This window comes from Alligator mississippiensis, chromosome 1, assembly GCF_030867095.1.
Source record: "Alligator mississippiensis isolate rAllMis1 chromosome 1, rAllMis1, whole genome shotgun sequence".
In the NCBI taxonomy this organism is placed as follows: domain Eukaryota; kingdom Metazoa; phylum Chordata; order Crocodylia; family Alligatoridae; genus Alligator; species Alligator mississippiensis.
Window position 1 is genome coordinate 414,033,702 of NC_081824.1, and position 26,216 is coordinate 414,059,917.

Here is a 26,216-nt window from a genome sequence, read left to right on the forward strand (position 1 = left end):
TTGCGTTGCAGAGGAATTAAAAGGAAGAATATCTCTGGCTGTTGTTACGGTCTGGTTCTCTGGCCCATGGTAGCCCATGGGAAAAACACGATGGGAATTCAAATGTCTCTTGAAACCTAGGGAAACCAGTTAAAGAATAAGTTGTAGTTCCCTGACCTTTTGAAATATTCAACCCTCAAGCTGAAACGGTTGAAAACACTGTTGTGCAGAACTGTTGTCAATATCATTGCCTTCAGTTTCTGTGCCAGAGGACTGTCAGGTTACCAGCATAACACCTATCTTCAAAAAAAAAAAAGAAAAAAGTGAGGGTGTGGCGAGGGTGCTTTGGAGGCGATCCTGGGAACTGTAGGCCAATGAGTCTCACTTCCGTCCCTGGCAAGTTTAATAGAATTTATAATAAAGAATAAAATCAGTAGTCACATAAACAAATATGATCTGCAGGGGAAGAGTAATCCTGGTTTTTATAAAGGGAAATTCATCCTCACCGGTCTGCTGGAGTTCTTTGAGGGTGTTAACAAGTGTGTGGACAAGAGGGGTCCAGTTGACATAATATATTTGGACTTTTAAAAAGCATTCAACAAGGTCCCTCACCAAAGGCTTTTCAAAATAGAACTCTTGTTATAGGATTAGAGGGAAGGTTCTTTCATGAAGTGAGAGCTGGTTAAAAGATAGGAAGCAAAGGGTAGGGGCTAAATAGTCACTTTTCAGGATGGAGTAAGATCAACAGTGGGATCCTGCAGGGATCTGTGTTACACCGAGTTTTTTTTCAACATTTTCATCAAAGGTCTGAAAAAAGGGGGTGGACAGTGACATTGCCAAGTTTGCAGATGATACCAAATTATTCCCAGGTAGTCAAATCCCAAGCTGACAGAGAAGAGCTGCAGAAAGATCTCACCAAGCAAAGTGAGTGGGCAAAATAATGGCAGATGAACTTAAGTGTCAGTAAGTGCAAGGTAATACACATGGGAAAAATAACATCATCTTGTATGTATACAAGAGTGGGTTATGAGCTAGCTGTTATGACTCAGGAGAGAAACCTTGGGTAGTATAAACAGTTCTTTAAAAATGTCAGCTCAGTGTACAGTGGCAACCAGAAAAAAAAAACAATAAAGGGAAGAAGGGAACTGGGGTTGGGGAAGGACAGCATCATGCCATTATACAAATCCACAGTGTGCCTGTATCTTGATTGCTGTGTACAGTTCTGGTCTCTGCATCTCCAAAAGGAGATAGTAGAACTAGAAAAGGTACAAAGGGCAACCAAAATGACCTGGGGTATGGAGCAGTTGCTATACCAGGTGAGGCTGAAAAAGGTTGGGACTCTTTAGTCTGGAAACAAGAAGGCTGAGGGGGGCATATGATCAAAGTCTATAATATCATGAAGGGTGTAGACCAATTGAACAGGGAACTGTTACTCACCATGTCCCAGAATACTGAAACTAGGGGGTACCCACTGAAATTAGTGGGAGACAGGTTTAAAACTTAACAAGTATTTTTTTTTTTTTTTTTACACAACACATAGTTAACTTGTGGAATTCAGTGCCACAGGAGGTAGTAGAGGCAGATTATATAGCCAGGTTCAAAAAGGGACTGGACAAATTCATGGATGATAGAGTTATTTGTAATAGCTGTTGAACAGGCTATTGATAATAGCTATTGAACAGAACAGTGGGAGATGTTTCCTCTGGCATCTCTAAATCAATAATGGTGGATGCCATGGAATAAAATGAGTAGGGGCTAGATCACTCTAGTTATATCCAGTTCAGTGCTCTTCCTTTAAAGCATCCAGTTCTGCCACTGTTGGAGATGAGATGCTGGGTTAGAAGGACCAGCATTCTGACCCAGTATGACATTTCTTAGATGTTTATGCCTTCTTCTCATGTACTCACTTTCTCAGTGAGTGAGTGCCAAACTGGCTAATGCAACTTTAGAAATAATCAGATATTGAAGAAGAGCAGCAAAGTATATTCTATTAGATAAATCATGGACTGTAATTCATGCAGCCTAGGTTCTGTTCTTACCTTTGCAGTTGACTTGTGTGACTTTGGACAAATCTTCAACTTCTTCCTGCCTCAGTTTCTTCACCTATACCATTAATATATTTTCATACTGCTGGGTCATAAGCAGGGATCTGGGTTTTCCATTTGCAATGGAGAAATGCGATAAAACCCAGATTTTTCTCATTTTAAGGAGAAAAACCTAGCTTTTCTCCTTTTAAGGAGAAAAATGCAGGAAACCGTGGGTTTCTCCTTGCAGGCTGGCAAAGTTCCAACCTGCAAGGTGATGGGGGGAGCGGGAGGAGGGTGATCAGCAGGGAGTGCCATGTGCATGTGCGCACATACATATGCACATGGCTACCAGACAGCCTGGAAGAACAGCTCTTGCAGGTAAGTCGGGGGGAAGAGGGGGGGTGTTGCTGCCCAGCTGGGGCAGTACATGGGGCTTGGGGCCCAGGACTGGAATGTGCAGCCACAGAGTCTGGGTAGGGAGCAGGATGGGACTGCAAGTGGCTCATCTGGGGGATGGGGGGGAGGGCATGTGCCCCCAGTTCTGTACATGGGGTCGAGGTGGGCTGCCCGCTGTGGGCTTGGGCACCCTGCTGTGCTAACCTCCCCCCAGGGCCTCCATGGCCCAGTGTGTGGGACGTGGCACAGGTGGGTAGAGCAGAGTGGGGAAGATTAGTGCTGTCACCACAAGCCCTGTGGTGCCCTGGAAAGGTACCCTCTGCCCACCTGGCAGCAATGGGGGTGGCAGCACAGGTTGTGTCCCTCCATGTGAGACGATCCCGATGCGAGGAAAAAGAGAGAAAGGGGCCAGGAGGCTTCCTTGGCTGACCAGAGAAATCCAGGGCAGCCTAAGGGCCAAAAGGGGAGCACATAAAAAGCGGAAACAGGGAGAGGTCACCAAAGACGAATATACCTCCTCTGCTCATGCTTGTAGGGAGGCAGTTAGACGGGCCAAAGCTACCATGGAGCTGAGGATGGTATCCCAAGTAAAGGACAACAAGAAATTGTTTTTTAGATATATAGGGAGTAAAAGGAAGGCCCAGGGAGGAATAGGACCCCTGCTAAATGGGCAGAAACAATTGGTGATGGACAGGGGGGACAAGGCTGAACTCAACAAGTTCTTTGCCTCAGTGTTCCTAAGAGAGGGGCAGGACAAGTCTCTCACTGGGGTTGTAGAGAGGCAGCAGCAAGGCACCAGACTACCATGCGTAGATGGTGCAGAGTCACTTGGGAGAACTGGATGCCTTTAAGTCGGCAGGCCCGGATGAGCTCCATCCGAGGGTGCTGAAGGCGCTGGCCGACGACATTGCAGAGCCACTGGCGGGAATATTTGAACGCTCGTGGCACATGGGCCAAGTCCTGGAGGACTGGAAAAGGGCCAATGTGGTCCCCATTTTCAAGAAGGGGAGGAAGGAGGACCCGGGCAACTATAGGCCTGTCAGTCTCACCTCCATCCTTGGCAAAATCTTTGAAAAAATGATCAAGGCTCACATTTGCGAGAGCCCGGCAGGACAAATTATGCTGAGGGGAAACCAGCACGGGTTTGTAGCAGGCAGATCATGCCTGACTAATCTAGTCTCTTTTTATGACCAGGTTACAAAACGCCTGGACACAAGAGGAGGGGTGGATGTCGTATACTTAGACTTCAGGAAGGCCTTCGATACGGTATCCCACCCCATACTGGTGAACAAGTTAAGAGGCTGTGACTTGGATGACTACACAGTCCGGTGGGTGGCGAATTGGCTAGAGGGTCGCACCCAGAGAGTCATGGTGGATGGGTCGGTTTCGACCTGGAAGGGTGTGGGCAGTGGGTTCCCACAGGGCTCGGTCCTTGGACTGATACTCTTTAATGTCTTCATCAGTGACTTGGACGAGGGAGTGAAATGTACTCTGTCCAAGTTTGTAGATGACACAAAGCTATGGGGAGAAGTGGACACGCCAGAGGGCAGGGAACAGCTGCAAGCAGACCTGGACAGGTTGGACAAGTGGGCAGAAAATAACAGAATGCAGTTCAACAAGGAGAAATGCAAAGTGCTGCACCTAGGGAGGAAAAATGTCCAGCACACCTACAGCCTAGGGAATGACCTGCTGGGTGGCACGGATGTGGAAAGGGATCTTGGAGTCCTAGTGGACTCCAAGATGAACATGAGCCGGCAGTGTGACGAAGCCATCAGAAAAACCAATGGCACTTTATCATGCATCAGCAGATGCATGACGAAAAGATCCAAGGAGGTGATACTTCCCCTCTATCGGGCACTGGTCAGACCGCAGTTGAAGTACTACGTGCAATTCTGGGCGCCGCACTTCAAGAGGGATGTGGATAACCTGGAGAGAGTCCAGAGAAGGGCCCCTCGTATGATTAAGGGCTTGCAGACCAAGCCCTACGAGGAGAGACTAGAGAACCCGGACCTTTTCAGCCTCCGCCAGAGAAGGTTGAGAGGCGACCTTGTGGCTGCCTATAAGTTCATCATGGGGGCACAGAAGGGAATTGGTGAGGTTTTATTCACCAAGGCGCCCCCGTGGGTTACAAGAAATAATGGCCACAAGCTAGCAAAGAGCAGATTTAGATTGGACATTAGGAAGAACTTCTTCCCAGTTCGAGTGGGCAAGGTCTGGAATGGGCTCCCAAGGGAGGTGGTGCTCTCCCCTACCCTGGGGGTCTTCAAGAGGAGGTTAGATAAGCATCTAGCTGGGATCATCTAGACCCAGCACTCTTTCCTGCCTATGCAGGGGGTCGGACTCGATGATCTATTGAGGTCCTTTCCGACCCTAACATCTATGAATCTATGTTGCCAGGCAGGCAGGGGGCACTTTGACATGGTGGTGCAGAGCTTCCAGCAGTGGCAATGAGCTTCCTGTCTGGCCCTGCTGTGTCCTGCCTCGCCAGGTCCTGCCTGCTGGCCTATGGAGGTCCCCGGGGGGAGAGCAACACAGCGGGGAGCTTGAGCCTATAGTGGGCAGCCCACATCCAACATGCCCCCCACCTTTTCCCACAGCCTCTGCTTTGGCCACGCCACCTGTGAGGATGTGGGAGTTGGGCTCTGCTCCACCGCAGCAGGCTTCTCTCCATCACAGCAGCAGCTACCTACCATGGGTGGAAGCCAGGGCTCTGGCACTGCTAGGGTGGGGGGTAGGGGTCTGCAAATCCAGGGCCCTGGCCCTGTAGCCCTGGAAGCTGGCAGCCTCATCTAGCAGGGCTGGGGGGTCTATGGATGGGGAATGAGGGACAATGGCATGGGCAGGGCACTAGCTTATCAAGGCTGATCAGCACCATAAAGCAGTGGGGCAGGAGGGGACAGCTGGAGCTGAACCTGCATCCTGGTGAGCGAAGGGAATAGGGGGAGCTCTGATTTTTCCATGATAAAGAACCCAAAATCAAATAACAAAATATATATGTATTTAGAATTTATTTTATGATAGTGATTGAGGTACTAATAGGCTTCCAAATTGCTTTAAAACTGTAAATATATCTATAAAATATTGTGTGTGTGCGCGTGTATAAAAATATGAGTGATGTTTCATTTTAATCATGGGAAAACACAGATTTGGGGATTTTTAATTGGAAAATTGTGTGTTTATCAGAATTCGTGATTTTCAAAGAGAAAACCAGGATCCCTGATCATAAGGCTAAACGAATGTTAGTGAAATGTCTTCTGATCTACTGCAAGATGTTTTTAGTGACTGGCTTTTTAATTAAAATACTGTACCTTTCCCCCAATCCTACGAACATTAAGATCCTTGAGATGACTTCAGAGAAACTCAGGAGGCAGTCTTTGGAAGTATTCTGTGTGGAGCACTGGATAATACTGGTCATGTGTGCAACACAGGAAGTGTTGACACTATGTACAACTAGGAAATACTGCGATTCCCATAAGTATGATTAGGGTGAAATTAAAAGAAAATGGTTTAGCTGAAGTCCATGAGCAACTGGTGATAGCCAGTCTCGGGGCGGGGGGTTAGCAGATTGGACAGAGGATGCAGGGCAGGAAGCAGAGCAGCAGATTGGGCAGGTGAAAAGGATCAAAATCCAACTCTCTTTGAATCATACATAAGTAGGGTTGGAAGGGACCTCGGTAGGCCATCTAATCCAATCCCCTGCTCAAAGCAGAACCATCCCCAATTATATCATCTCAACCAAGGCTTTGTGTAGCCAGGCCTTAAAAACCCCCAAGAATTGAGATTCCACAACCTTTCTGGGTAACCTGTTCCAGTGTTTTTACTACCCCTTCATAGATTCATAGATTGTAAGGTCAGAAGGACCTCAGAAGATCATCGGGTCCAGCCCCCTGCACCAAGGAGAGATAATTGGGGGTCAGGTGACCCCAGCAAAGTGATTGTCTAGTCTCCTCTTGAAGATTTCCAGGGTAGGTAATTGCACCAGCTCTGGAGGGAGCTTATTCCACAGTCTGGACACCCTGACTGTGAAGAAGTTTTTCCAAATGTTGAGCCTGAATCCATCTTCCAGGAGTTTGTGGCCATTACTCCTGGCTTTTCCCTCAGGTGCCCTGGTGAACCATTGCTCACTGAACCCTTAATGTAGTCCCCTAGTGTAGCGGTAGACTGCTACTAGGTTCCTTCTCACCCTTCTTTTCATCAGGCTGAAGAGTCCCAGATCCCTCAGCCTTTCCTTGTATTGCTTGTCGTGTAAGACTGATCATATGGGTGGCTCTTTGGACTCTCTCAAGCTTGTCCATGTCCTTGTTAAAGTGTGGCGCACAGAACTGGACACAGTACTCCAGCTGCAGTCTCACCAGTGCTGAGTAGAGTGGAAGAATCACCTCCTTAGTTTTGCTGGAGATGCATCAATTGATGCATGCCAGAGTATTATTTGCCCTACTGGCTACGAAATAGCACTGCCGGCTCATATTCATACTGTGGTCTATTATTACCCCCAGGTCCCTTTGGTGCCAACAAGCCTGTAGGTGTGTTGGGGATTCCTCATCCCGAGGTGGAGCACTTTACATTTCTCAAAGTTGAACTTCATCAGGTTCTGATCCACCCAACTTGCTAGCCTGTCTAGGTCTGCCTGTAACTGTAGCCTATCTTTAAGCGTGACCACGCTCCCTCATAACTTAGTGTAGTCCGTGAACTTGGCCAGCGAGCTCTTCACCCCCACATCCAAATTGTTAATGAAGATGTTGAAAAATACTGGACCGAGCACCGCCCCCTGCGGGACACTGCTGCCCACTTCTCGCCAGCATGACTCAGATCCGTTTACTATGACTCTGGGTTCTGTCCTGCAGCCAGTTTCTCACCCACCTGATTGTCTTGGAATTAAGCCCACAATCCTTCAATTTTCTCACAAGGAAGGCTTGCAAGAAGCTAGGGACAGAAATTACACGTAAACTAGTATAAGTGATTAGAAACCGGTTCAGATTTGTAACAACAGAAGTTCAGTATACATAAGCCACTTTCACAATAGCCGAAACTGGTTTAAGAAAAACCTGGATGGATGCAGTATCAGACTTAACTGATTTAGGTGAAATTGATTTATTGAGTTTCTATCCTCAGATACTCTCCCAGTTCAAGTTTAACTCAGAGTCCCCCAGCATCCCAGGATGCTTTGAACCTCTCCTGTAAGAGTGAGTGTGCTAGCCTTGGCCTCAGCTGTGCAGGGAGGTGCGCCTGCATTTCTGGAATCAAAAGTGAATGTCTGTTCACTGGCTTATTGGTTTAATCTACACAGCTTAGACTAACCTGCAAAGATTGAATCAATTCAACCTCAGGCTTTTTGATTGTCTGTACTTAGCCTTAGTAAAAGAAGTTTTTTTGATATCTAATCTAGACTTCCCTTGCTGCAACTTGAGACCATTGCGCCTTGTTCTGTCATCTGCCACCCCTGAGAACAGTCTTAACTCCATCCTCTTTCAAACCACCCTTCAGGTATCTGTAGGGTGTTATTAAATCACCTTTCAGTCTTCTCTTCTCCAGACTAAATAAGCTCAGTTTCTTCAGCCTCTTCTCAGAAGTCATGTGCCCCAGCCCCCTAACTATTTTTGTTGCCCTCTGATGGACTCTCTCCAATTTGTCCACATACTTTCTATAGCGCCGGGAAGGGGGCTGAAAAACTGGACACAGTACTCCAGTTGTGGCCTCACCAGTGCCAAATAGATGGGAATAATCACTTCCTTCAATATGCTGGCAACATTCCTACTAATGCAGCCTAGTATGCCATTAACCTTCTTTGCAACAAAGGCACACTGTTGGCTCATATTCAGCTTACTGTCCACTGAAACCCTAGATCCTTTTCTGCAAAGCTGCTGCTTGGCCAATCAGCCTGTAGCAGTGAATGGGATTGTTCCGTCTGAAGTGCAGGACGTCACTGCTCAGCTTTGGTCAATGTCCTGCTGCTTTGACGGTTGTTAAAATATGCCCCAGAGATCAAAGGAAGATGACCACACCCCCTGCTACAGTGAAAGTCAAAAACTCCCAAATTTCCCAATTTCAAATATGGCAATTGGTCTGACCTTAGGCAGAGGGGCAAGACCCTCTAAGCCAGGAACCTCTAGTTTAAAGTCCCAGCTGAAGCACTGACACCCCAATCAAAATCCTCAGTCTTGGCAGCAGCCAATATCCAATCAAACATTCATGGAGGGTGTGGGGCTAATTTGTTGCATACTGTAAATTATTTAGAGCATTGGTGGTCAGCCTTTTTGTCCAGTGGGGCAGATGAGCAGTGCCCAGGCCTTCTGCAGTGGATCCAGCCAATCTCGTGTCCAGGACAGGTGCAACATGGCCCCATCTGGCTGTGCAGAGAAGGGTGGGGGGCAGTCCCAATCCAGCTGTGTGGGGTGGAAAGGGGCTTGGCCCAACTCCACACTGAGGAAGTGGGGCATGATCTGGCCCCAGCCTGGTCTGGTAAGAGGAAAGGGGGTTTGGCCCTGCTCCAGCTCACTGACCAGAGTATTAACTGCCACTGCTTCCCCATTGCCAGATTTCTCAACCCTTGCGGAGCTCCATGGGCTAGATTCCAAGGCTCTGTGGGCTGCACTTGGCCCAAAGGCCAGAGATCGAGCACCCCTGGTTTAGAGCATTTGTTAATGTTCTCATGCACTATTCCTCCTATTTATAACTGCATGATGTTACACTGGCAACTACAATAATTCATTCATTCATTGGCAGCCATCGGTTTTGGGAGACCATGGAGACTGAGCCCTTGGTAGGGCACAATTACAATAATTTTATTTGTATGGAAAAACAACAGGAGGAGAATTTTTATTAGAATCAGCTTTTTAAGGTCTTGTCCTTTTATGTAGTATCACCCTGATGGAAATAAATGGACTAGTTTTGAACCTTTTTACAGCCATTCTTCTTTTTTTTCATTTATGTAATGTGCATCTGTAACTCTTACATTTGTAAATGTATTGGAAATTTTCAAATCTACCATTATGATATCACAAGACCCCATCTGACTATCAGCATGATCCCATACACGCATGAAAATATAGCCTTGTTAAATGTTGCCAGAAAGGATGCATGAGGTAGAATGCCCAGAATGTTGTTAATAAATTTGGTCTATGGAAGAGCAAGGAGGAAAGTATATTCCGGAGTTGGAATGCTCTGCTTGCAGCTCCTCTTGTTCCAGTTGAGGGAATGCCAGCTTGAGTATCTTAGCTGATGTGGGCAGTGGCAGGATGCACCAAAGAGTGATGGCACTTTCAATAATTGCCTCCTAAACAAGCTGGCTACAACCTGCATTAGAAAGTTATTGGGAGAATGAATACCAGCTGGTATTCAGTGCTGGTTCTCAAAACCAGTATCCTAGAGAAGAACAATTGGACCCTCCCAAGTTACCCTGTGTATTATCCTAGTAATTCCTTGTCATTTGGTATCAAAGGCAGCTGACAGATCTAATAAAATCCTCAAATGCTTTACCTTTAGCCATTGGTAAGAGATCATCTCTCAGCACCGCTTAATCCATTGAAAACATTGGACACCTGTTGAAGCAGCAAGAAACAAGAGGTTACAAATATGACTAGACAGTTCAGTGGCTTAAAAATGGTTCCCAAATAGTACATTTTCTCCACTACTATTTTAAAACAAGTTGTACAGACCTCAAGAATTGGTGATGCAGTGTTTCCTTTAGGAGATCACTCCACAGTATGATACCTTATTCTCAAAAGGACTGTATTTATTAATATTTTTACTAAGTTATCCTTTTTCCTATGCATATGTCTATATACATATTCTGGTTTTTAAAACTGGAGCTATTGTTTGTGGAAGGAAGAAAGAAGTTGATCATAAATAGAAAAATAGGTTGTTTAAAAATGAAAGCTTTCTTTTCTAAAAATAGGAAACTTTCTAAGGAGAATGTGTCAGATAGGAATACAACTTCTATTTAAAAACTTAATTAGAATTTTGAGGGCTTCTCATCTGTCCATGTCTATGTATAACTTCTACTTTAAAAGGAACTCTTAAGTTAAATGCATTTTTTACAAACCCATCCCTTTTATTACTAACATTATAAATCATCAAAAGTGATTATTTTTAAATATCTAATTTACTTTTTATATTTCTGTTGCTTTTGCTTTTTGCATTTATCTCAGTTTGGATAATGAAACTCTTGTTAGTTTATCTAATTTACAAACAATCGCACCAGTTTCATCTTCAGCTTTCCATTAGCAGAAAGTCACAATACTTGAATTGTAGATTGTATAGGGGGGATACTTCTTTTAAATATTTCCACTAGAATCCCTTTTACAATCAACAAATGTTTTTATGATGTTTATTTTTTTTAGTATTTCATAAAACCCTGTATTTTGTAGAAGAGAGATGAACCCTCATGCTTCAAAATGTAAACCAATCCCTAACTGTTAAGGATTAGAATGAAACTTTGCTTTCTGGTTATCCAATAAATACATATTGCCAGATTTCTAGAATGTTAGTCCTGGCCACGCTAGTCAGAGACTGAATTTAGATGGACCCCAGCTGTGATGCATTCTGGCAGTTCTTGTGTTCCTGTATAGATAGTAATTTTTTAATCGTACATTTTGATTTCATCAGTAGACTTCAGAAAACAAGAAATACAAATATTATTATTGCTCTTTTACATATGGAAAAACTGGCCTGGAGTAGTAAAACGACAAACCAGAATCCTTTAGGAAGTCAGTGGCAGAGTTGGCAATAGCATTCCAGTGTCTTGACTTATTAACCAGTTTCCTGTTCACTTTCCCACACTCTCTCCTTTATTTCTTTTTTTTTTGGGGGGGGCAGGGGGGTGGAGAGGGACGGATAGAGAAGGGAGGGAGAATTTTAACCTGAAATTATCCCTTTAATAAGAGTTCTGGGAACACTGATGGAAAGCCAGATCTTTTTACATCTCATAAATGAACATTCTAAATTGAAAAACAAAACAGAAAAACTTGTAATCAGAAGTATAAGAGGGTGCAGTAGGCAGCAATAGCTGCTAGTAGTAGCTACTTCTTGTGCTGACCCACCCCCAATTCTGCTAGTGCTTGTGGTTATGATATAACTGAAGCCTTTAGCTTTGACTGCTTTGACTTAAAAATGATTGCACATTATTCAATCCGTACGACTAACTTTTGATATTATGCTTGAATAAAGCTGTTAGTTTACTTTTGTTGACTGCAGGCTGGAGTCTGCTAGTGTATAAATGTGTTGTATATGTGTATTAGCTTCAGGGGCATGAGTGATTTAAAATAATGCTGGGAGGATAGAAAACTTAGAAATGAACTGAAGCTGTGGTTGGATCCAAGGGGAAGGAGTGGCAGCTGAAGTTATCACCCTATTTGATTCCTGCTCCACAGCCACGTTTCTATTCAAGTGAAGCTGGGGAAGGGAACTGACTTCATGGCTCACTGTTATCTACTTGATTTCTGCTCATCTCTTCACTCCATAGGTGTTAACAACCCTTGATCTTCCTCGAATCAAGTTAGCCTTTCTTCTACAGTTATCTTGCTACTCGCTCCTTATAATGTTTCTCTGCTTAGTCGCCCACCCAGCATGACCAGTGTGCTGTTACCAAGGAACATGTATTGGGGGCTTTGTTCCTAGGGGATTCAAACCCACAACAAATCAGAGACAGGGTAGGGGCAGGGCTAAAAGGAAACTGAGCTATGCAATGGTGCAGCAATCACAGGTAGGAGGGAGTTGCAGGGTTATTTATTGCAGCAGATGACAAAGGTTGTAGGAGGTGTGTACGAGAGATTGGCCTTCTCAGGTAAGGGTGCTGCCAGCAGATGAAGCAAATATTCCCTACCCCAATTGCTTGTGGATGTTTCTTGGGGTGGAGGGTAGTGGAAGCCACCTATAATTATGCTTTGAGGTGGGGGCATGAACGATGTGGGCCCCTGGTAGCTGGGGAGCATGGCGCTGCTGGCGGTGGAAGCACAGTGGTGACAGTGGGAATGTGGCGGCAGTAAGCAGGAGAGCTCCTGCAGATGCCACCGGCGCTGTCAGCGGCAGAGGGGGTGGGGGTGGCAAGCACCAACTAGGCGTCGGTGACTACCCACAGATGCCAACAGCAGCAGCCAGCAGCAATTACTGACTGCCCACAGACACTGCTGGGGGTGTCAGCAGCCAGTGGGCAGGGGAGGGATGGCAAGCGGTGATCATCCACAGGTGCTACCTTTTTGTAGGAGGTGCGCCATGGTCAGGGGGTGCACATGCACCCCCTACACGTCACCAGTGGGCAGGGGGGAAGGGTCAGTTACAAGTCTGTCCTCACCTGCCCCATGGTTGGGAACTTTGAGGGACAGGGAAACTTTTTAGCAGGAGTTTTAGGGAAAAGAGGCTCCTAGGGGCCTTGAGGGGCTGGATGAGAGGGTCATGGGCACCAAGGGCCTTTGAGCGGAGGGAGGCCTGTGAGGCAGAGGGATGAGGAAGGTCTGGGGTGGGGTTAGGCAACCTCTGCCTTGCGTGCAGAATGTAGCATGCAAAGACATTTTGCTTGGCACTCTCACCTCAAAGTAGGGGCCAGGACTGCGCTGCTACAACAAGAATCGGCAGGGGAGCCATGAGCAGCCCATCTGCCCCTCGCATGCCAACATTTTGCAAGTTGAGGTTGCAGGTATTTTTGGTACTCTGCCCAAAAATATTGCCAGCCCCTGGTCTGGGGTGTTATAGGGGAAAGGAGGTGTGAGGAGCAGATGGGGCTGGGGTGGGGGGTTTATGGGGGTGAAATTGGGTGTGAGGGGGGTTGGGAGCAAGAGGGATTGTGGGTGAGGGGAGCCCAGGAGGTGTGAGGTGCTGCAGTTAGGTTTGAATGCTCAGAGGGCCAAGGGGAATGTGGGGTCTGAGTGTGATGGGGTCAAGCCTGTGCAGGTTTCAGTGAATTCATGGGGGTAGTGAACTGACGGCAGGCCCGCTGCGCATGCGCGCAGTTTAAAAGGGCCCGCCGACCGGGAAAAAGCCCAGTTAGACGCGGGAGCGGCGAGAGACGCGCGGGTGAAAGCTCGCTGCGCCCCCGCTCCCCCGAAGCCCCCCAGAAACCCTCTAGCAGCCGCGGAGCCCCCCGCTGACCCCCAGCGCAGCCGGGGTAAGCGGGGCCCGTGGAGAGAAGGGGCTAACCCCTTAGTGTGTGTGTGGGAGGCGGCAGCTGAGTGGAGCCGGGCCGGGTCAAGCCCCGCCCAGGCCCCTACTTCGCCCAGCCCCCCAGGGAGCCACGGGAACAGGCTGCACAAACAGGCGCGCTTCTCTGCCGGCGCGTGAGTTAGCGCGGAGTTCGCGCGGGAGGGCGTGCGGGAGGGCGCCAGACCCTGCCTGCGCACCCCCCAGGGTAGACAGTCCCAGCTGTAGCCAGCCTACCAGAGGCATGACACGGATGGGCACGCGCCGCACCCCGAGGGTCCCCTCGGGCTCCGCGGCCCCCCCCTCTGGCACCTCAGAGACAGCCACCCAGACGGAGCCCCTGGTTCCAGGCTCCACGCAGACGGAGCCCCTGGCTCTCAGCTGCGGGGGCTGCCTGTCCCTTTTTCAGGCTCTGGGACCTGGGGGAGCATGGCGACCTCCCCTTGCGGGGTCTGCTCCCTTTTGGGGTCTCTGGCACGCCAGCTGGAGGAGCTCCAGGCCACAGTCCACAGACTGCGTGCCATCAGGGACTGCGAGCAGGAGATAGACTCCTACTGCCAGGCCCTTCTTCCCCGGGAGGCAGAGGGTAAATCGCAGTCTCCCTCCAGGCCAGAGGAGGACTCTGGGACCTCCTGCTGTGTCCAGCCAGGGGCATGGACCAAGGTGGTCAAGGGCCCTAAGGCCCGCCGCACCAAGGCCCCACCCCCGCCACAACTGAGCAACAGGTATGCACCTCTTGCTGCCCCAGCAGAGCCTGCTGAGTTGCCGGCCCCCACAGGCAACATGGGCCCAACTGCAACTCCCGCCCCTGCTCTCCCCAAGACAAAACGTAAGGTGTTTGTTGTGGGAGACTCCCTCCTGAGGGGGACGGAGGGGCCAATCTGCCACCCTGACCCCTTAGCCCGGCAAGTCTGCTGCTTCCCAGGGGCCCGCATCCGGGACATTGCGGAGAGGATCCCCAAGCTCCTCAAACCCACAGACCGCTATCCCATGCTCCTTATTCATGTGGGCACCAATGACACGGCTCGGAGCACTCCCAACCAGGTCATGAGGCGCTGCAGGGATTTGGGAGCGGGGCTTAAGGGTCTGGGGGCACAGGTGGTGTTCTCGTCGATCCTCCCAGTCTCAGGCTATGGGCTGAGAAGGGACAGGAGGATCTATGTGGTCAACCAAAGACTGCGGCGCTGGTGTCGTCAGGAAGGCTTTGGCTTTCATGACCACAGCCCGCTCTTTGGCGAGAGAGGCAGCGAGCTGCTGGGAAGAGATGGTCTCCACCTCTCTCCCCTAGGGAGGAGGCTCTTCTCAGCCAGACTGGCTGACCTGCTCCACCGGGCTTTAAACTTAGCCCGCTGGGGGACGGGGGCACGACCACCACTGCTGGCCCGCTGAGCAAATCTTGCAAAGCCAGCGGATCATGGCACTCAAGGGAGCCCGCCCCAGCCCCAGCCCTGGTAAAATCTGTGGGCAAGGAAGGAGCCCCCCAGGGGGCGCTTGCCTGCCTGTACACAAATGCCAGGAGCTTGGGGAATAAGCAGGAGGAGCTCATCCTCCTGCTCAGTGCAAACAATTATGATGTCATAGGGATCACGGAGACCTGGTGGGACTCCACCCATGACTGGACCACGGGGATAGATGGCTATACCCTGTACAGGAGGGATCGTGTAGAGAAAAGGGGCGGGGGTGTAGCTCTCTATGTTAAGGAAAGCTACGCGTCCCTGCAAGCCGATACTGGCGACCAGGGTGGACGGCTGGAGACCCTCTGGGTTAAAATCCGTGGGGAACACGGCACAGGGGACACAATGGTGGGAGTCTATTACAGACCTCCCACCCAAAGTCCTGAGCTAGACCAGGAGTTTGCCCAGGAACTGGCTGAGTCAGCTTGCTCCAGGACCATGGTTGTCATGGGTGACTTCAATTACCCAGACATCTCGTGGGAGGATCTCTCAGCAAAATCTGAGTGGTCGCAGAGCTTCCTCTCGTGCGTGGATGACCTCTACCTGACTCAAGAAGTCTATGGGCCAACGAGAGGCAAAGCGCTGCTCGACCTGGTGCTGGCTACTGGGGAGGACCTAGTTGGCGACCTAGTGATCGATGGGAAGCTGGGTGACAGCGACCACGAGCTGATCACCTTCACCATCCGCCGAAAAGCTGGCAAGTCGGTCAGCAACACGCAAGTCCTTGACTTCAGGAAAGCCGACTTTGACAAGCTCAGGAGGCTTGTCAGTGAGGCCCTAAGGGACTGCGACCACAGGGAGAGGGGAGTTCAAGAAGAGTGGTTGCTCCTCAAGGGAGCGATCCTCAATGCACAAACTAAGTCTATTCCATCTCGTAGGAAAGGCAGCAAGAGGGCACAGCAGCCCCCCTGGCTCTCCGGGGACCTAGCAGACCTCCTGAGGCTAAAAAGAAAGGCCTACAAAGGATGGAGGATGGGAGTCACCTCCAAGGAGGATTATTCTGCACTGGCCCGGTCCTGTAGGGAGCAGACCAGGAAAGCCAAGGCTGCAACTGAACTCCAGCTAGCTTTGAGCATCAAGGACAATAAAAAGTCCTTTTTCAGATATGTGGGGAGCCGGAGGAAAAGCAGGGGCAACGTTGGACCCCTGCTGAACCAGATGGGGCAACTGACAACTGACGCCCAGGAAAAAGCCAACCTATTAAATAGGTACTTTGCGTCGGTCTTTCATCAGCCCCATGGGACGCCCGTGCCTGCTACAGGGCCGGGAAGTCCGGGTGAGGGTGATCCCCTGCCCTCCATTAATGCTGACTTTGTGAAGGAACATCTTGAGAAGCTGGATACCTTCAAGTCAGCCGGCCCTGACAATCTTCACCCCAGGGTACTCAAGGAGCTGGCGAGCATCATAGCCCAGCCTCTAGCGCAGATCTTTGAAAACTCTTGGCGCTCTGGTGTAGTGCCCGAAGACTGGAAGAAGGCCAACGTGGTGCCTATCTTCAAGAAAGGGAGGAAAGTGGATCCGGCTAACTATAGGCCCATCAGCCTGACTTCTATCCCAGGGAAGATCTTAGAAAAGTTTATTAAGGAGGCCATCCTTAATGGACTGGCCGACGCCAACATCTTAAGGGATAGCCAGCACGGGTTTGTTGCAGGTAGGTCTTGCTTGACCAATCTCATTTCCTTCTATGACCAGGTGATCTATCACCTGGACAAGGGAGATGAGATTGATGTCATATATCTTGACTTCAAAAAAGCCTTCGATCTGGTGTCCCATGATCGTCTCTTGGAGAAACTGGCCAGTTGTCGCCTTGGGTCCTCCACGATCCACTGGCTGGAAAATTGGCTCCGGGGTCGGACCCAGAGGGTAGTAATTGATGGAAGTCACTCATCGTGGTGTCCTGTGACCAGTGGGGTCCCCCAGGGCTCTGTCCTTGGACCCATACTGTTCAACATCTTCATTAATGATGTGGACACTGGAGTCAGAAGCGGGCTGGCCAAGTTCGCCGATGACACCAAACTTTGGGGCAAAGCATCCACACCAGAAGACAGGCGGGTGATCCAGGCTGACCTGGACAGGCTCAGCAAGTGGGCAGATGAGAATCTGATGGTGTTCAACGCCGATAAATGCAAGGTTCTCCACCTTGGGAAGAAAAACCCGCAGCATCCTTATAGGCTCGGCAGTGCTATGTTGGTTAGCACTATGGAAGAAAGAGACTTGGGGGTCATCATTGACCACAAGATGAACATGAGCCTGCAATGCGATGCTGCGGCTAGTAAAGCGACCAAAACGCTGGCTTGCATCCATAGATGCTTCTCAAGCAAATCCCGGGACGTCATTCTCCCCCTGTACTCGGCCTTAGTGAGGCCGCAGCTGGAGTACTGCGTCCAGTTTTGGGCTCCACAATTCAAAAAGGATGTGGAGAAGCTTGAGAGAGTCCAGAGAAGAGCCACGCGCATGATCAGGGGTCAGGGAAGCAGACCCTACGATGACAGGCTGAGAGCCCTGGGGCTCTTTAGCCTGGATAAGCGCAGGCTCAGGGGTGATCTGATGGCCACCTACAAGTTTATCAGGGGTGATCACCAGTATCTAGGGGAACGTTTGTTCACCAGAGCGCCCCAAGGGATGACGAGGACGAATGGTCACAAACTACTACAAGATCGTTTCAGGCTGGACATAAGGAAGAATTTCCTTACTGTCCGAGCCCCCAAGGTCTGGAACAGTCTGCCGCCGGAGGTTGTTCAAGCGCCTTCATTGAACACCTTCAAGATGAAACTGGATGCTTATCTTGCTGGGATCCTATGACCCCAGCTGACGTCCTGCCCTTTGGGCGGGGGGCTGGACTCGATGATCTTCCGAGGTCCCTTCCAGCCCTATGTCTATGAAATCTATGAAACTGGAAAAGGTAGGACTCAATGGGTCCTGCAGGGGATGGTGGGGCCTGATGAGATTGGGGCATAGGGTATGCCTAAGTGTGGGGATATGTGGGATAAGGGGGATATAGTGAAGCCAGGGGCACATGAGCTGCAGGGCAATGCATAAAGGGCAGTGAGAAGTGCCATGGCCATTCTTTGGGGCCATGGTAGAGTGTTTGGAGGGCTTGTGTGGAGTAGTTCTGTCCATGGCCATGGTGGGGTGGGGAGTAACAGCCAGACCCCTGGCATCTGTCTTACCCTGGAGCTGGCAGTCAGTTCCCCACAGACTGTTACACTTGTGTTCCTGTGGCTCCTAAACTGAACAATGTATCCACAAACCCCTAGTATATTAGTAAAGCTTCTTGGTTTGTTTTTTTCATTGAAGAAAAATGTGTATGGATGATGCCTGACACCACCTGCACCCCCCTTTTCAAGATCCTAAATCTGCCCATGCACAAAACTGATATTGACATATACCTGATCATAGTAACACCTTGTTCAAGACCTTACAAGTATGTCTTTATGGCACACAGCAGAGCCATGCTGAGACAGTGTGCACATGCTGTGCATGCACTGGTTCCCAAACTGGAAGCACTGTTATCATAAGCCTTTGGTGCATGTGCTACACTACCTTACTGCAGTTACTGTTTCCTATCCAGGCATGAGGCAGGTCTGGTGTACCTTGGTATAGTGTTGCCTTGCACTGTATAGATATGTGTGTCCTATGTACAATACCTCCAGGAGTAAGAAAACTTAGTACATATAGAGGAAGCTGGATTTATGTGGAGAAATGATCATAGTAGGTTGTGATGTTTCCCCAAACAGATGTCAGGCTAAAGGTCAGGGACATCCCACTCACTAGGAGAGAGCAAAGGAGGGAAACAGTCAGTTGCTAGGGTCTGGTAAGGAGAAACTGGGAAGACCATTTTTTTCACAGTGCTAAAAATCCCTAAATATGCACTTGTAATAGATGGCTAGTCTGTTTCTGTCGATGATACTATATAAGAGAAATATACATAGGTAGTAAATTATAAAGTAGAATTAAGGAATAGTGGCAAGAGAGAGAAAATATTAGGTCTGTGTAAGAAATAGCCAAAACTGTACAGTATATAAGGATCAATACTGTATAACAAAATTCATCTAGTAGATAGACATTTACTTTTGGTTCACAGCTCATCTAATAATGTGCTTTATCTCTGTTAGCTTGTTTGCAAGTTGCAGCCACCCACTGCCTCATATATGCAAATATAAAGCCAGAAGTTGGTACATTCCTAGCTAGCAGAGTCTATCATGGAATCAGAAAGCTAAATTAAAAATATGGCTCTAAAATGGAATATATTTGGAAGCTTTGTTCTCTTAAATCCTAACCTTCTGTTGACTAACGTTAGATGATCCAGAAGCAGATGCTGCTGCAGCTATTTGTTGATTTAGTTGCTATGGTAACATGATACATTCGTGTACAGCAGGAAATTCACTGTACATTGGCTAATTTGATAGGAAGCAAGGCTTGAGGTAGGTATTGCTGACTATACTGATAATTGGTCATACCTTTAACATCCTGCCTGCACATGCCTTATGGATGCACAGCTACAGAAAGAGCTGAAGTGAGATACTGTCAGGAATGGAGTTTAGGTTAGGTTGCCCTGTTGAATAAAGGGAGGCCAGTGTCCGGCACGTCAATGAAGATTACCTCAGTATTTAGTGAATGGAACAGATTGGAACATCCGGAGTGGTGACTATTGAATCTTCCTTCATCCTTTGTCACTGTGGTAGCACCAGTTGAATGAGAGAAATAAAAGGATGCGAGCAACAGTAAGTGAAAGTGCTAAGGCTTTTGAAATGGCTTAGTAGATTAAGCATGTTAGTAATTAACATCTTGATTAAAGCTTTTAGCTGTCTGTAGTAGAAAAATGTATTTTTTTTTATTAATATATGCTCGATGAGAGGAAAGGTAAAACACGGATTTGCCAAGAAATGTGTTTGTATGATGTGTTCATTCAAGATAAAATAAAAACCCAAGTCTGGATGCATTTCATCTAATCACAGACAAGGCTGTTAAAGATGCAGTATGTGCATTTTACAAAGCACTTGGGTGTACCACTGCTGGGCAAGATTACTGGAGCATTTTAAAAAGCTTTAAAGATGGAACTACCAAGTTTATTAGTTATAGCTTTGTTCTCATTTGCAAATTATTTTAAAATGAATTTACCTTTGTATTTTCTGCCTAAATACTTCTAATTAATACTGCTGAGCTAATTAGGTGTGCCGCCTTTTTAGACAAAGCCCTACAGGGTCCCTCTTTATACTGCTGCAATTTACCTAGTGTTTTTCAAAATGCACTGATTTCAATACAAAATCTTTTCCTCATTTGTGATTTTTTTTATTGATAACTGTTTGCAAGCTACTCTGAAGCTATAACCACAGATTGCTAAATTTAGAGGCTTTCATTTTTTAAAATTGTAGTCCTTATCTGTACTTCACAGTGAACACCTTGGAGAAACACATTATTTCTGCTTTTGCAGACTTTGACCATGATTGATCTTTTTATATTGTGGTTTCAGAGCTCTAGAGAAATCTGTTTGGTCCATGTTACCATTTGCAGTTGCAGCTTGTCAGCCTGTTTAAAAAACAGAGCTTTGCTTTTCAACAGCATTGTGTTTTGTTCACATTTGTAATCGTTGCTATTATATAGTAGCTGTTTCTTGCTGTATTTTTCTTTTGAGTATCCTGTTCCATAGAGTTTGGTTACAGCAGAATATATTTCTTCATAGTGTCTACAATTCCACTTAGACAAAGTAATACAGTAGTATTTATTCTGGATTGTTTTTCCTTCTAGTAAGGAAAAATTATAAATGTCCTTGCCCCAAATCTATCCCAGCACCTTTTCTAATGATGTTAATAGTGATGCCAGCATTTGAGTTTGCATGATACTGCTAAGGAACCACATTGTTTTATTGTGGTATGTTTATGGTTCTAGTGATAGGGCTATCAGTTTTTTCAATTACAAATGTTCAGAGGCTTATAATTTGACTGTAAAAATCATCACAGGGTGTAACTTGATCCTTAAAATTACTAAGACTGTAACTGCTTGAAAGGTCATGTTTGACACATCCCCAAACTGACGGATCCTCCCTCTCTTCTTCAAGGAAAAAAACCCCTACTTTCCACTAAAAGTAAATCCAGCTTTTTTACATTGGCATCCTTTACCTACACGGGAAGATGCAGCTTGTAGAAAGAAAGGGATATGGCACGAACATGTGCGCTTGTCACGTGCAAGGCGGTGGTACATACAGAGTAGTGATGGCTTGGTTTGGTTCAGTTTCCTCAATTTAACCCTGGATTCAGAGAGTATTAGTCTTCTCAAAAAGCTGATGATCCCTTGATAGGATGTATTTTGAAAATAAAGTTTTGGAGTGCCCCATCAAAATGGGGAATTTATATCCATGGTGATATTGTTGTTCAGTTGATGTAAGTGCCATAATAATTTTGTTTTTTGTTACCAGGTAAATTTAAATAATATATTAAATGGAAATGTTGCCAGCTAAAAGTCAATAATGTAGAAAATCCTTGAAAGCCAATATTACCTTTCAAAACTCTTATTCCACATGCATACTAACTACATTATTTAACCTTTTAACTACCCGTGCAAATAGTTATACATTTAGGTTTATACTATATAATCACTTTATGTCTGATTGTCCCAGTATTTAAGATATATAATCCAGCATACGTTACAAAAGATTTGAAAATATTGCTATAAATATCAAATTTGTAAACTACATTTGACAAAATCCTCAGGGTATAGATGTTTTAACTGACTTCAATTGTAACACTTTAGCCAGGTGCATCATATTTCAAGCTGCTTTTTAAAAAATAAAACTATGAGAAAATAAGAGTTACATAATAAGATCATTATTCAAACAATACCAAGAATCCAGTTATAACTTACCATGTAAGAAACTCTTTCTTCACTGCACTTTTCTGAACCTGTGATCTACAGAGGGCTCTATAAAATAAGTGAGTTCATATCGTATATGCTTCTGTAATAGTGGATGATAGTGAGGCAGTGGTACAGTCTTAACTATGGGTTTGTTTGCCTTTGTACATTAGAGCAGGATCTGTAATGTTATTTGAACACAGTTTCTTGTATTACTGTGGTATGTTTATGGTTCTAGCAATAGGTTCTAGTGTTGTACAGTCTGCTGTAGATAAAAGGATGCCAACAAAGTTGTATTATTTTTTTTCTGATATAGTTGTATTGAAACTTATAGGAACCAAAAGCAAGAGTAAAGATGTGTAATGTGCACCATATTTTAACAATCATATTATACTTCAGTTAGCTTTTTTCAAACTTCTACTGCCACAAAGGCTGTGAGTATATATCCACTTTCTGGCTGATGGATAGAAGAATAAAACAAATGTTTTGAGAGATTGCTTTCCCCTTATGAAAAAGAAGAGGATGGGAGGTGAACCACTTAGTTGTTCATCTAGCATCCATTAACTAGTTTCAGATTTTTTAGCTGGTGGTACTCTTGGTTTTAATTATTTAACCCTGGTTCAGGAGGTATACTGGAGAACAAAAGAGAAAATACATAGGCTTTAGTAAGAGGCATCCCTTGCTAAGTAGTGAATACTGACAAAAGACAGGAAAGAACACTTTCCAAAGAGAGAAAATTCTGGTTCATTAGCGGTGTGTTAGTTTTATACCAGTAAGGCCACCATTTTTTTTAACACAGAAAATGTGACAATTCCTGTTATCATTGTAGACTTTCCTATGGAGCAAAGTCTGACTTCAGTTGCAGTATACCATAGATTTTCTTTAAGTGGCCAGGAGGCCAAAACCATCTGGAGAAAAAATAAGGTTGAAGTTTTGTGGATAGCCCTGGGCTTTTCAGTCTTATGCCATTTTTTTTCCTCCAGTAGCTCAAGATATTTTGAGCTTAGGAACCTGCTAATATATCAGTCCCCCTGACAGGTAGGAAGGATGCTGGATAAAAAGTCCCTTTTTGAGTATGTTTTAACCGGCAAAAATAGTGTTAGAGTGATGTTGTAGCCACGATGGTCCAGAGATCATGCAAGAGGCAAGGATTTCTTTGGGTGATTATCTTTTTTTACTTGGACCAACACCAGAATGGAATAGGAGGTGTTGATGCTGGTGCTCTGAGTGCTGTTCTCTTGATTCCCTCCTATATTGTGGGTGTGCTGTCTGAAGTGGAACTGATTCCACTCTTTCTTCTTACACTGGCTGCCTGTCATGAGGTGTTTTGGGTAGTATATTTGGGTCTGTTGGACAGTAGTGAGGGATGTCCCCAGATTAATATTTCTTAGTTTAGTGCAATGGTGCCCAACCTATTTCCACCTTGGGCCAGATGAATGGTACTCAGTCTGCCTGCAGGCTGGATCTGTCTGGTAGGCCTCATCTGGTACCTGGAGTGGAAAGGCTGGCTGGGGGGGCGGGAGGGGGAGTGGCCCATCCCAGATCCAGCAACATAGGAGGGGAGGGGAAGGGAAGGGAAGGGAGCAGAGCAATCTCTGATCCAGCCCTGTGGGGTTTGGGAATTTGGCAGTGGAGAAGGGGTGGCAGTATTTTTTTGCTGCTGTTACTTTGCCACCAAATTTCCTGTTCTGTGGGCAGCCCCACAGGCCAGATGCCATGACTCTGTGGGTCACATTTGGCCCATGGGTTGGAGGTTGAGCAGCCCTTGTTTAGCAGTATAAGTTAGTATGTCCTGTTTAAGTCAACCACTTTTGGAGTAGGTTAGGTGAAGAAGTTGGTTTCTCAGTTTTTCTGAAATTCTCTGGCATAGTTTTGTTTCATATATGGAGTTGTGTGTATAGCTGAAGGGTTTCAGGTTATGAATTCCCTTGGGATAGTGTCATGTTTCTTGCACAGGGTTAGAAAGAAGATGTTGCTGTGCAGTCTGGCTTCTTTCTCCTTCAGGTTGTGGATTCTCCATTGTAAGTGGTGGATTTCAATATCTTCCATGTTGTGGTAATGTTAGAGTGATGATGTAGCGATGATGGTCCAGGAATCATGTGAGAGGCAAGGATTTCTTTGGGTGATATTTTTTATTGGACCAGCTGCATATTGGACTAAATGCAGTTGACTCAAAAGATATCACCCAAAGAAATCCTTTACTGGCAATATATTTTGACTTTTTCAGTGGTATTTGCTTGGTCAAGCTATTTGGGCTTTTCAGGGTTTAGATAAAATGTAAACTAATCTCTTTGAAGCAGATGGCAATTTTATAACCTGGATTCCTTCCCCCGCTTCACCCCTAGCTAAAAATCAAGTTAACCTGTATCTTTCTTTACATCTACTTAAGCTAGCACTGTTGAAAAATTGCACCCTTTTGCCTTAAGATAGCGTCTTTTGAAATCTGAAGGCATGAATCAGTCGCACTTTTCTCTCACATTCTGTCCTTTCTAGGAGATACAATGCCGTGGTCATTATTAGGTAAAAGACAGTATATTACAGTATATTATCATTACCAAAGCTCCTTATAATGGAATCTCTTTCATTGTGGCTTTGTCATTCAGACTAATTCTGCTAACTACCTCACTTTGTCATTCTTAGTTATTGTGTGCTGAAAGGAATCACTTCTAGACCTTGCTGCAAGTTTGCATGAGTTTCAGGCCACCCAGGCTTTGTTTTGTTAAAAAAATAGAATAAAATCTGTGGAGTCAAGATTCCACCAACTGATTTGAACTACTGCTCTTAAGGTATTTCCCTGTTTATAGCCTTGCACTTGCAGCCTTGCTCTTACTTCAGCAATTTTGTCCTTCGTGTCCATTTCTTTAGACTCTAAAATGGAAAAAGCATCCATCTCCCAATTTGACTTGGCACCCAAGAAATTGTTAGTCTGCTCTTACAGGTCATTCAGGAGTTAATACAAAAAAAAAAACAAACCCAAAAAATAGCTTGCAGATATCTTGGTTTGTAGAAAGTACAATATTCTCATCTAGGTGTCTCTTTTTCAGATGCAGAACCTATCTAAACTGAGGTTAAGTAATCCAGGAATGTTTTTAATGTTGTTCTTAACAGAAAAGTAAGTCCCTGTCATTCTCTGGTTCATCAGAAATGTATCTGTCTTGTTTCGAATCAGCACTCGTTGTGCAAGGCTCTTCTTTTCTATATTTGAAGTAGGTAAAACTTGCCAAGTAGATGGAGTCTCTTTCCATCTGAATCATGATAGTAGGCTTTCATAAGCAAAATAAAAAATGAAGGGGAAACTGGTACTATTTGCTTGGAAATCTTGCAGTGCAGTCTTAAAATTGAGTCAAGCTGTTACCACAGCTGAGGTATCAGTCCATTCTTGGGGCTAATTTGATACTATAGGTGTCACTTCATGAGTTGATGAAATATCTTCTCTTTTGAGTAAGAAATGTGTTTGTTTTCTACATGTTCCTTTGACCCAAAGCTAAGCAGGGAATCTGGTAAGAAGTATGGGGGAAGGAGTTGAGATCTTGGGCTTAACTGAGGCAGAAAAGGTCTGATTGAGGGGCTGCAGAAAGAAACTGATTAATTGCTTAATCAGGTAGTTTGACACGTTATCAAATAATTTGATAAGTAATTTCCATTATTTTATTGCATAATTATAGTAGAGGCACATCACTAAAGTAATGCAGTAGGCTGATGAGTTTTTTGCATTGTTCCTTAATCCACAGCCAGAGTTGCCAGCTAAACTGCACATGTATAAACATGAATATGCTAATTCCTGTGCCACTTACTGTGCTGAATGGTGATGGATGAAGAATTTGAATATTTGAATTTTATATTTTTAAAAATTGGTTAACTCCTGCCCGTTGTCCTGATTTAAGGATATTAGGATCATCTTAGAGCAGTGATTCTTAACCAGGCCGCCATGGCATCTTGGGTTGCTTTGAGATTCTATCAAGGGTGCACTAGAGTGCTACACAATGTTAGTGCCATTAGGTGTGCAAACGCTTCACAAAATAAGCCCAGAGATTTTAAATTGGAATCCATAGTATCACAAATAGTCTGACCTGTCATGATTTTTATGAGTTCTTGTAACAAAAGAATTGCTCTAGTATTTTTCTGTAGTCAAAAAATGAGTAAAAACTAAATACTGGCATTTTCGAGCGATGCCTTGAATATAAGGAGGTTGAGAATCACTGTCCTAAAGAGCCCTTTCTTACCATGTCTCTGCATGTATACCTGCTATCACCAATATATTTGTAACAATAATATGGTAAATATAGGGAGCAGACAACTGGAGAGCAAGGAATTCAATAAATGCATCTATAGGTATGAAATATTGTTGTGTATAATAGCCATAATATTTGACAGCAGTACA

The 26,216-nt window shown here is 45.8% G+C and overlaps 1 protein-coding gene across 5 annotated transcripts in view; it reads left to right on the forward strand.

Annotated features, from left to right (window-relative positions):
• The window catches only part of FNDC3A (fibronectin type III domain containing 3A), a 230,249-nt gene that overhangs the window by 60,813 nt on the left and 143,220 nt on the right, over window positions 1-26,216 (forward strand). The window contains exon 1 of one of the 5 annotated variants that reach the window (XM_019500466.1): window positions 19,684-19,710. The exons of the other annotated variants lie outside the window; for them this stretch is intronic. Within the exon in view, the coding sequence (XP_019356011.1) occupies window positions 19,699-19,710 (12 nt within the window). The 5' untranslated portion in view covers window positions 19,684-19,698. Of the gene's footprint in view, window positions 1-19,683; window positions 19,711-26,216 lie in introns of those variants that run through there. 5 annotated transcript variants of the gene reach the window in all.